A 12,801-nucleotide genomic window follows, 5' to 3' on the forward strand; every position below is an offset into this window, starting at 1 on the left:
CACATGACACCACTTAGGGCAGAAACAGCATGCAATCCACTTATTGCTTGAAAAGTCTTCACAAATGCAACACACGTCTCTCAGAGTCCTGCTCCTGCTGCTTGTCGAATCAGCAGTTTCAGGAGCGCAGACAAAGCACGTCCATCTCCTCCCACTGTCACCCACTCACCATGCTATGAATAGGAACGCTATGAATAGTGTCGCTTTTTGAGGAGGAAAAGAGATAAAAGTTGATAAGGGATACAGAGGACTTCATTAACCTAAAATAGCTATGTCAAAACCCTTTTTAAACTATTAAGAAAAAACAAGGAATGAATAAAGGCTAAATATATGGTTTAAGAAAAAAACCAAATGTATATGTAAATGTAATCTGAAGGCCAGTAAATTCCTCTTATTGAGCTTAAAATGCAGGAAACTTGCTTTATTAACTGGATGAGCAAAACAATGCAGAATAAATGATGCAGGAAAAAAAGATTAGTTACAATCTTATTGATACAAAATATAAACAGAAGGCAATATAAATAATTTAATCAAACCAACCTGAAATTTTCAGTTTCTTTCAATGATCATGTGTGTGTGTGTGTGTGTGTGTGTGTGTGTGTGTGTGTGTGTGTGTGTGTGTGTGTGTGTGTGTGTGTGTAAGTTAAAATAGAGAGAGAGAGAGAGAAGAGAGAGAGATTGTTTATTTATATGAAGATGTATATTTAGCTTATTACTTAAAAAAAAAAGTGTACCCACAGCAAAGTTAGCATACATTAAATGATTCTTCTTTCTTTAACAATAGTTAATCATCCTTGAATTACAATAAAACACACAGCAGCATCAGATATTCATTGGCAAGGTAGCTTTCCTGTTTCCTGTATGGACTTATGCTGCTGAGATATGCCAGAAATTCATGATAAAGTTCCTTCACAGCACCTCTATAATGACTATGAAGCTACACTGCTCGATGTTTCCTTTGAAATACAGTGTTCATCACAATATTTAAAGCTGAATCAATAAGTTCCAACTATTAACTTTCCTTTTTAGAAGTCTCAAGAAAATCACTTGGCAAGTCCAAAGATAAAGGTTCAGGTAGTTACATGAATTTTTTTCCATAAATCTGCAAGACTTCATGATGCCTTTGAAACCTGAATGTGCTCCTTTACATTTCAAATCAATATTGCTTCTGACTGAATTCTTTGATCCACAATAATCCATAATAATCTGTCACATGTAGCTTCAATGAACTAAATTTCATTTAATTCTTCCAACAAGAAGACAACAATAATTGGTTTATAAGTGCTACAAATGAAAAAAATCAACTTAATAGATTTTCATAAAGAGTTACAAACAAAACTTGTCGAAATTTCATTGTGCACTGTTAAACATTAATGCCTACTTTTAAGCTAATTAGTAATGAGCTTCAACTTGACTATCAAGGAAAACTGTAATTACAGTAGTAGCTTCTTAGTGCCTGACCAATGCAATATGTCCAACACACTGAAATGTTCCTTATATCTATAAGAGTTAATTTTTCAGTCATGTTATTGCATACACAACAGATGTTAAATTTGATTAGATCAAGTTTATGACAGTAACACACAATAACTACAAAAATTTGAACAAACATCTGACGATAAAACCATGACCTCAGGTGTGGACATGGATTAATCCGTCACAAGAAATCTGAGGGTTAGACTGGCAAAGAAAATGCAAATAACTCTTCCCCTTTGTGCTTCACACACCAATACACTAATACACATGTATTGATATTAATATCTTATATATCTTATTATAAAATAATATTTCAGACTTAACCTATGATAAAATCAAAATAAGCTTTTACTCTCAAGCAAAGTTTAACCCCTTCAACACGAGGACGCGTATAATGCGTCCTTGCGTGCCCCGTACCATATCTGAGGACGCGCATACTGCGTCCTGGCTCACTTTAGCCAATATACAAGTTATTTTATATCTATATTTATGCTTACATCTCAAAATTATCAATTAATTTATGTTTCTTTATGTGCACCATTTAATTCTGCATATTTTCATATATAATACATGATGATTATGTTGAGTTTATGGCAGAAAACTTGTTATATTCAATAGCGACATTTGAAATTTGGCGCGCGCGTCGATCCTGGATACGGCGCAGGGCGTTGTTTTGGGCTGGCCGTAGTGAAGGGGTTCTTAAAGCAAATATTTTTTTTTATTTGAATGATAATTTGAACCACAAACTTGTGATAAGCAACAGTATATGGAATAGGCAATTTTGAGAGCACCTATGATCAGTAAAATAACCTGCAAAAAATATTTCACCTTAAGACTAATTAAAATGCATATTAAGTAAAGAAACTGTACTTCAAGCAAGGACTGAAGCTGAAGACATTGTGGTGCAGCCAGCATACCATTTCTACATAGGAAAGTTCCCTCATATCTACTACATTCAAGCACGACAGATAATTTGTGGTATGAAATTACAAAATCTGTGGGTGAGATTAAACATGGTAAAAGTTGGTAATAAAAGTTTGGGGGAGAAAAGGAGTGAAGGAGTAAGTGAATTAAACTAGGAAAGATAGCAGAAGAATGATTATGATGGCTTGGATAACTGTTTTTCTTATACACATGATTACATTTACACAGTTTGCAATAAGAAAGTGGATAATGTGGACAAGGGAACAGACTGTAGTAAGGACAATAGAAGTAATAGTGAAGATGAAAAGGGCAATAGAGAAAATATGACTGATTGAGATTGAGACTGAAGGGAAGTGGGTATGGGAGACTGAAAAAAATTTGATGTCTTACTATGTTGTACTTATTGTAAAACCTTTTTACCATTCTACTTAGTTGTTTTTCAAGTTTCTTCTTATTTCCGAAATTGAGGAGTGAATACTTAATTACCAATGACTCAAAAGATGTGTTCTGTGTTGTGTCAGGTGTCCGACCAACTAACAGAGATGAGTAGCACTGGAAAGACCCAAGTCTAAAGAAGGAGCCTGGCTTGGGGTGCTGACAAGGCCAGCTCAGCCGTAAAGCTTGTCGAAGCAGGCATGACAGTAGGGTTTGTCGTTTTGCTCTTTGAATGTGCCTTTGTTGAGCTGTTTCAGGCAGAATGAGCAGACAAAGTGTTCTGGATGGTACTTGCGACACATGGCAGTGATACAACGGCCTGTGGAAGAAAAACAGAGTGAATATGTTGAGTATTGTAATCAGATTCTCCACCCATCATTTGCATAACTGATATGAATTTATTAAAGAAAAAGCAGCCTTGACTTTATGATAGTCATCTAATTTAACTTGAACATCCCAGAATCACTGATCATCCTGAATCAAAAGATACCTGAGCACTAACTGGCTGATGCAAACTTTTGAATTTTTTTCTTCATGCACTATGCACTAATTGACAAATGCAAGTGCATGAAAATATTAAAATCTCAAGCAATTAAAACATACTATTGATTAACTATTTTCATTTTTTTCTGCATTGAGAATTAAGAATATGATGAGTTATTGAATTAGTTTTATCTTTCCCTATTTCCTTTTATTATATTTTCATATATCCATTGCAAAGTGTAGCATGATAAATCAATTTCATTATAAATTCAGAAAAAATCTTTCAAACATAAAATCAACTTCTGCCTTCTAGCTAGATATCTTCTGAGGCATTGCGTCTAATCCTTTTTTTGTGCATATAATTGCTTGCATTTACTTTGCATTTGTATTAGTAATTACCAGGTATGGACTTTAGGGTTTGAGTGATCTTTATTCCTATGTAAATTTATAAAAAAAAAAAAAAAAAAAATCATATCATTAGTCAGATGTATTTTGCTTATAATCAGCATAATTTAATGTACTTGAAAACCTTACCAGTGATGGGTTTGTTGCAGCCAGCACATAGGGAGCCACGTTTTGCATGATAGTGGGTCTCGCAATATGGCATTCCTTCGTGGTCGAAGAAAGACCCTCCATTGAATGGTTGGCGACAATCCTGCAAAATGAAATAGTATTAAGATATCAGTTCCTTAATCATTTATAAACTACAGTAATCCCCTGACATTCACATTCTCAGCATTCTCAATGTCAATTATGAACGGGAAACCCTGTACATATTATTTTCAGCTAGAACTCTAGAATTCACAGGGTATCACATGACAGTAGAAGGCAACATCTTCTGGTCTTTGTTGCCAGAGACAATACTGTGCATATGCATCTCAGTCTTGTATTAGGCACTGTAATGCTCACTTAATGTTCACACAATCTGTTAATTCCATCACTTTATTCTGTTGTATTTCGCTCATGTACATATTGTAATAACATAACAATGTCTATGGTTAAAATCACATAAAACAAAGTCAAAGACCACTTAAAAAACATTACTGTAACAGAAAACTACCATGTAATTGCAGACCCATTGGTCTAACCTCAGTGGTAGGTAAGCTACTCAAGAGCAAGATTAGTGACAAATTATTGCCTGAAAAGACATTCAAAACATGGATTTTGAAACAAGAGATCATGTTTGTTTAACCCTTAAAGAAAGGGTGTCGACAATAGTCGACACACTCAAACCGCGGGTGTCGACAATAGTCGACAAGACATTTTTTGACTTAGCGCGCCGTCAAATTTAATTTGTTTGTGCTGAAGTAGAGTAAGCATGTCGTTTTCTTTCAAACAACATCCAACTAATTATTGGTGAGTGTATGCCTTGTGCTAGCTTTGAGAAGATGTCCACAAGACATCCCACCTCTTCTCACCTTCCAGTGAATTTCATCCTCAGCACCTCAGCACCCATCAAGGGCATCAGGAAGGCCTGAGTTATTTTTTTGGGTGTGTTTCACATAAACTGTATAAAAGTTATGCTTTTTATTACTAAATCATAGAAGGCAAGTCCACTAGGGGTGGAAAACTGTCTATAATAATGTGTTTTCAGTGATCCAATTCAATATTCCGTACCTGCTCTAGCAATGGTTCTATAGTCTTTAAATTAATGGTATGTACTTTACCATGATACTTCATTCAGTCATGTGAAGTAAATAGAAGTGAAGATATAAGAAGTTGAAGTGAGGTATGTTTTTGCCTGGATATGCCCGCGTGGGAGGACAGGCACGGCAAAACAAGCCCGCATTTTAAGGTTAACATAGTGCCCCTTTATAATGAATTTTCTCAGTTCATGACATAACCAAATCACTAGATGTAGTAGTTTAGCAAGGTGTCTGATAAAGTTTCACACCATAAATTACAAGATCAAACAACTAAGTATCGAAGGTAAAGTATATGAATGGATTGCAAGATGCCTGGATATCAGAAAATAAAGGGTGGTGATGAATGGAGCTGCCTCAGAGTTGGTAGCTGTCACTAGGGGTGTTCCTTAGCAGTGGCATAGCTAGGTAGGGTGAGTTAGAGAGGCAGCGTACAAGTGGACATAAAGTACAATAGTTTCTGTGACTATTCTAATGGATTTATGCTACTTTGACTCTAACAGCAATAAAGGAAAATGGAAGAAGCTCAGTTTACAACAAGCGGCCCAATAGTGCCCAATAGTTATTTTCATGTCCAATGTTATTTTTTGCCTCCAATCTATGGTTAGCAGTGTTGTTGAATAGGCTTGGAGTGTGCAGGGAAGGTACTCAATATCAAAATATGTTCAGTTGTGCCGAATGAGAAAGTACAAGAAAAATCAAGACAGGTTACAGCCAACATTGGTTGATTATGTTCGACGGATGTTGGTGTGGATGTTCTGTACTGTAGCTATTAAAATGTACAGCATGTCAAGTGAATTAATAGTTTAAGTTGAAGTTACTATTATTATTATTATCTCCTCGTTGAAATTTCCACGTGGTTTCTTCGCTGAGGCCTGAGACGCCAGAGCTTAGAGCGTTCCCACGGTCGGTGTCTAGCTCTTACCAGTTGATGTGTTTTGTCTTAATATGTTGGACAGTTTGAATAATGTTTCACTTCCCGTCATAACTTTCCTATATTAGTAATCTTTCGTTTTCGCTCAAACGCCGTCTCCGAGAATTCCTCTCCTTCCTACCCTCCTCCCCTTCCCCGCACCACCCTTCCTTCCTTCCTTATTTCCCACCCCCCATTTCCTCCTCTCACATGACGCTGATCTCCTCCTCCCCCTGCCCTGTCCCCTCCCTCCTCCCTCGGAAAGATGCATTCCCTTCTCTCCCTCTCCTCCCCTTCCCCGCACCACCCTTCCTTCCTTCCTTACCACACCCCATTTCCTCCTTTCACATGACGCTGATCTCTTCCTCCTACTTCCCTGACCCATCCCTCCTCCCTCGGAAAGTTGCATTCCCTTCCCTCCCCGTCCTCCCCTTCCCGTCCTCTACTCTCTTGTCGCCCCCCTTCCTCCTCCTTTACCTCCCTCTCTCCCTTCCCCAGTCCTCCTTTATTTTTTTTTCGTATCAAGTTATTAGTTCGTCAATGGATAGCCAGGATAGGCATTGAAGTATTTTTTTTTATATTGACTAGTGACTACCGCTACCGCAGTACCGCACACCGCGTACCTCACTGGGAAAGAATAAAAATGGGACCGCACTACCACAACCGCACTACTCCGGAAAAAGTACCGCACTACCGCAACCACACTACTGATTTTTCAGTACCGCGCCCACCTCTGACTGCAGTCTTACATACTTATGTTAGTAAAACATATTCTCTAATCTTAGTGATCATAAGTATGACACAGAGCGCCATGTAAATCACTTACACTTATTGACTAGGGCAGCTGCCGAAAAAGATTTACAGGTGAAGTGTCACTACACTGGGAAACAGATCACTGCCATGTTGCAGGACAGAGTTAGAGTAAGGAATCACAACATAAACACAAAACTAATTCACCTCACTTGCCAGTGGCATATACACACACTCTCTCTCTCTATCTCCATATACGTATAGTCACTTAAGTATTATAATTTTCATACATATACTTTTTAATGTATTACTTATGTTTTAAGTAAAAGTTAAATTAATACATGTGTGTAATACCCATCTAATCTGCATGGAAATACCATACAGCGGAGTGTCAGAAGCAGGTTTTTGCCATTACTGGACGAGACATCAGCCGGAGTGTCAGACCTCACTTACTGGTGAACCTCCATGGCCCTTCCCATCATTAAACACACCTCGGTGACAAAACACTTGAGAAATTGTTCTAGATGGAAAAGGAGGTAATATACACTCCGAAGCTGGGGATTGATCCCGCGACCAGCAAGATGAGTAGCCAGCATTTTACCATTCAGCTAAGAGGTGCCCAACCCCACGAACTAAGTGGGTTTTTAGGAGCTTTCGGTATCGGGCGGGTGACCACATGGTCTCCCCACAATAATGAGGATATTGCCAAATTGGACTATTGGCACTAGGGCGTGTAGATGCCAATGAACACCAGAATTTTAATTTTCTCCAAACTTTATGGTGCAGAGGGGTGACAGCTATTTTCGATACCAATTTGCAATGAGAATTCGACATTGATTGACATAACAGTGTAAGATAATACTAAAGGCATGTCTATATAATATAATTTGTACATACTTGTGCATAACAAATATATCTTTATCGTGTTATATGATAAAACCCTCATTACGTAAATGACTATTCTGCAAGTAAGCATGAGCAGTATAGCAAAGGACCTGCGATGTATTTTTTCAAGTTAACTCAAGCGCCCTAAAAATCATGGGTATTACTGTCACGTAGAATCTGTGATGATATTAAACGCTAAAATAAAATGTTCTGCTCTCTGCCATAAATACTGCTTTACTGTACCCAAAATGCTGGTTAATCAGCAGTTACCCAGGTCTCTGGTGACAGGTAGTGATGATAGCAGTATAATACACTCCGCGTGCTCTACAAACTGATGTTGTGGTTTTCCGGCTCCGAAGATATCGTACTGGAGGCAGAAAAACGGAAACAGAAATTTTTATTTAGCGTGACGGCCCCGCGTTCAGGAGCTCAAGGAGGGACGCGGGTTCGAATCCTGACCGCCGCACAGCTGAGGTTTTTCAGTCACCGCCGAGTGCCCTGAAGACCACCCATCAACCCGGGCTCTAGATAACCTCTCCAAAGAGAGGCTCAAAGATGAGTTCCGGGGGGCAGCATGAGCCAACACAAGATGGCGCCACTATAAACACTCGCCTGCGCCAGAACGGGCTGGGCAAACCATCAGGCCCCACCGGGAACAAGCCTACCTGCACTATGCACTATAGGCTGCGACGAGGAAAAAAAAAAAAAAAAATATATATATATATATATATATATATATATATATATATATATATATATATATATATATATATAAGAGGGTTTACTGATGTTTGTCGTATTCACATAGATGCATAATTCAATAAATACACACGGGTATTCATATAAGACGGCATATTTCCTTGCGTTGATGTAGATAGCGCATTTTCGAAATATCCTTCAAAATAATATAAAAGCATTATATGCCATTCTGTGCTCATTAAAGTGATCAATAAATCAGTTTGATAATGTTAATACCGAAAATCTTAAGTAACATGTACCTCTCTGAGGCCAAAACGTTATATTTTCCCCTTCCTTCCGCGAATGGTGCATCTTACCATTTGTAAGATGTTTCTCAGTACATAAACAAATCACCCTGTGTCTGCACTTTAGCTTTGCCCAATATGAAAAATATTTTCATAAAAAAAGTGCTATCTACACCTTTTCACCCTCAAATTAAAAAAACAGGTGAATTTCAAATTAAAAAAGTTGAAATTCAAATTTAAAAAGTTGAATTTCAAATTTAAAAAGTTGAATTTCAAATTAAAGTTGAATTTCAAATTAAAAAGTTGAAATTCAAATTAAAAGTTGAATTTCAAATTAAAAAAGTTGAAATTCAAATTTAAAAAGTTGAATTTCAAATTAAAAGTTGAGTTTCAAATTAAAAAAGTTGAAATTCAAATTAAAAAGTTGAATTTCAAATTAAAAAAGTTGAAATTCAAATTAAAAAAGTTGAATTTGCGTGTGGAGTGAGTCTTTGAGGAATGAGTGCTTGTGGAATGAGTGCGTGTGAAACGAGTGTTTGTGAAATGAGTGCGTGTGGAATGAGTGTGTGCGGAATGAATGTTTGTGGAATGAGGGTTTGTGGAATGAGTGCGTGTGGAATGAGTGTGTGTGGAATGAGTGTTTGTGGAATGATTGTTAGTGGAATGAATGCATGTGGAGTGAGGGGGTCTGGAATGAGTCCTTGGAATGTGCGAATGTGGAATGAGTGAGACAAAGAAAACAAAATAACTACAGAGTTCCCATTCAATTACTATGGTGGAGGCGCCGAGTGCGGGTCAGTCAATATAGCGGCCGGCGGCTGAACGCTGACGGGGGAGATAACCCCCCCATGTGTATTAGAGCTCAGTGGGAGAGAGGCGCACTATTACGCTAAACGTAGCAACGTAAAAATAATGCAACATAGAATACCTTCACATACGTAGATTATATATATATATATATATATATATATATATATATATATATATATATATATATATATATATATATATATATATATATATATATATATATATATATATATATATATATATATATATATATATATATATATATATATATATATTTATGTATGTAGGCATGCACATATATCTTTCTATGACTTGCACTTCATCTATTAATTGAACCTCAACTTTTTTATTTGAACTTCAACTTTTTAAATTTGAAATTCAACTTTTTAAATTTGAAATTCAACTTTTAAAATTTGAATTTCAACTTTTTTAAATTTGAAATTCAACTTTTTAAATTTGAATTTCAACTTTTTTAATTTGAAATTCAACTTTTTAAATTTGAAATTCAACTTTTCTAATATGAAATTCAACTTTTTTAATTTGAAATTCAACTTTTTAAATTTGAAATTCAACTTTTTAAATTTGAATTTCAACTTTTTTAATTTGAATTTGAACTTTTAAATTTGAAATTCAACTTTTTTAATTTGAGGGTGAAAAGGTGTAGATGATATCTTCCTCGTGCAACATCCCTTATGAGGAACGGCTTTTATCCCTTAATATGTTTTCTCATGAGATGTTATGTTTGAGGAAAAAAATGATCCAATGAATTGAAAATACTTCATGGTTTCCGATTACGAATGAGGACAAACGTTTACGATTGACGACACACCATATACGAGAAATATGACAAAACTAAAACATAAACGAATAAATTCAGACTTAATCATTTTCTTTTCACCAAGATTGTTGATAATGGTATAAACTCCCATCTTCAGTGATTCAGTGGAACACAAATGATTATTCAAAAATAAACTCGTCCGACACTCTTTCCATCTTGATATTTGCTAAGGCAGCAATGCAAAATCTTGGTGGACCTCTGATGTAGTTTCACTTGAGTTTGATAAAGATCACCAAGTCTAGACCATAGGGTCAGAGTGGTCTGAGCATCCATGTAAATTCTCTCTCTCTCTCTCTCTCTCTCTCTCTCTCTCTCTCTCTCTCTCTCTCTCTCTCTCTCTCTCTCTCTCATGTGTCTAACTATCCAAATCGACACTGACTTCATAAAATCTTTCCCACCAGTCTCTTCACTTACTTTTATTCAGATCACTTGCAACTACTGTATAATGTATCCCTTCCCTTCCCTTCCCTCCTCTTTACCGTCCATCTCTCCACGAACGCCCTTCACAAGGTGTGTGAAAGGGTGAAGGGGGTTGGGGGGTTGTCATATAAGGAAGAAAAACGGGAGCCTAGTTGGCTCGAGTACGAACGTGGTCCCCTATCCTCCCTGGGCCCCTCCCTTGCTGGCACCTCCCTGTACTCCCTAGACCCAGCCTGGCATAAGCACCACAAACACACCTTTGATTTTACACAAAAGGATTTCTTTTTATCTTAAATATACAGTCTTCTTGCCGTATCTTTTTCTTCCAGTATCTTTAAAGTTTTTTATGAAATTTATTGGCATTAAATTTTGTCCAGTCAACTGACACTATAATAATTATCAGCTGTGTAAGCGGTCTTGTTTTCATTGCAATACGGTTAACGTAGTTGATAGCAGTTAAATCTCGCTCAAAACATGGGATTAGCGAACCACATTACCGTGGCGTATTGTCAACAGAAGGCACCCCGCCCTCCGTCTCTCCTCATGTGTTTGGTGCCCCGCCCACCCACTACACTTTTAGTGGTATATATAGACAACAAGCTATGTATGAAAAGCTCAAAAAAAACATCTGGCTAGGAGCAGCGCCGCGTCGCCCAACACACACAAACGCGCAAAAATGGTGGGAAATAGATGCACATTTATAGAGGGCGGCGGGCGGGCGGCCAGTCACCCGGCGCCGCCCTCCCCGCCCGCCACCTGCCGCTGCCACCCTCATTAATGGCTGTGGTGGGCGGTGAACTTTGCAACCAGGTGGAACACACATCAGGGGAAACGGGGCCGACCTCTCCCCTTTTCGAGTTTGAGTTTGTATCTGGGTAGAAGCATGTCAATAAAAATTGTATTCCCCACGGTCTGATCACTCATGATCGCTAGCCAGTACCCTCCCGGAAGGAGCTTTCTTGAGTTCAATGAACCGATTCATTAGTACTGGGACCTGACACAACTCCTCCCCAAAGCCGTAGATAGGGAGAGTTCTGCCATGTACTCACCAGATGCCATCTTAGCTCAAAACTGCTCATGCTCACTGCCTGAACACAGGCTAACCATCAATACACGAAAATGGTAGTAACTGAAATACTAGCAGCTGGTGTTCAAGTGAGCGTCCAGGCAGTGAGCATGAGAAACCTAGAGGAACGTGACGTCTGATGAGGCAGTGTCCAAATTCTTCTTATCTACGTACGGCTCTGCATAGCCCCATCCTCCTTGCTGAAAGAGGGGCACCCTAACCGCTTGTCAGGGAAAAAACTTTTCCCCCTGAGCAAGGCTCAAACCTCACCTGTCGGGTGGTATTTGAGCGCATTATCCACTGCATCATGAAGCGATTTTTTTTCAGTGTGTGTGTGTGTGTGTGTGTGTGTGTGTGTGTGTGTGTGTGTGTGTGTGTGTGTGTGTGTGTGTGTGTGTGTGTGTGTGTGTGTGTTTATTGTGTTTGTGAGCTAGGGAAAAAAAAAGAGAAACCTGTTTTAAACGTTCCCTTCAAATTAAATTTAAAGAAAAATATAATGCCATTCAGAGAGCAAACAGAGAAAAATATAGAAAGTGGTGTTGCTGAGCCATTCCTTGGACTTGTCCCTGCTCCGCCAAGTCATTTCGTGAAAAAAGGTAACCACAGCAACCATCTACTGGCACGGTGTCAAAACATGGCTCTAAGCACCACAATAACAAGAATAAGAGTAGCAGCATGAGACCACACCTGCCTGTCCTCTTTCCCAGCTCCCTACACCAACTGCCTCCTACCCATCCACCTTATCCCCTTATATCACCTAGTTCTCCCACCCACTCTCCTTTCACCTTCTCTCGCCCACTCTAGTTTTCACACGCATCTTCCCGCATCCTAATTTGGCCTGCACCTCACAACTTCCGGGAACTGATGCGAGGAGGGCGGAGAGAGAACTGCGGGTCGCCGGGTGTGGAGCGCCTTGGCTAAGAAGATGGTTATAAAGGCCAATGTCGCGAAGACATGTCAAAACCAAAGAATAAATACAGTCCCCTACTCTCTCAGCGATAAAGTTGATTAAGAAAGAACCTTGGGATGCGACTCAACAAGGAATAAAGTACACCTGCACTTTATAGAAAAAGAGAATGTTCCCCATTGTCCCGCCAGCAACTGCACCATCTTCCACAGCCTCCCTTCTCTTCTATACCCGTTCAAGCATCCACCACCCAAATGGTACTCATAAA

General features: G+C 38.5%; 1 protein-coding gene across 14 annotated transcripts in view; it reads right to left on the bottom strand.

Moving 5' to 3' along the window:
- Positions 1-568: 568 nt before the first annotated feature.
- LOC126997334 (transforming growth factor beta-1-induced transcript 1 protein-like) overlaps positions 569-12,801 on the bottom strand; it is a 176,021-nt gene continuing 163,788 nt past the window's right edge. For all 14 annotated transcript variants that reach the window (XM_050858375.1, XM_050858373.1, XM_050858371.1 and 11 more), the window contains 2 exons: positions 3,853-3,973; positions 569-3,154 (listed from right to left, as the gene is read on the bottom strand). In XM_050858375.1, coding sequence (XP_050714332.1) covers positions 3,009-3,154; positions 3,853-3,973 — 267 coding nt within the window. In that variant the 3' untranslated portion in view covers positions 569-3,008. The remainder of the gene's footprint in view (positions 3,155-3,852; positions 3,974-12,801) is intronic.

Source organism: Eriocheir sinensis, chromosome 12, assembly GCF_024679095.1.
Source record: "Eriocheir sinensis breed Jianghai 21 chromosome 12, ASM2467909v1, whole genome shotgun sequence".
Classification (NCBI taxonomy): domain Eukaryota; kingdom Metazoa; phylum Arthropoda; class Malacostraca; order Decapoda; family Varunidae; genus Eriocheir; species Eriocheir sinensis.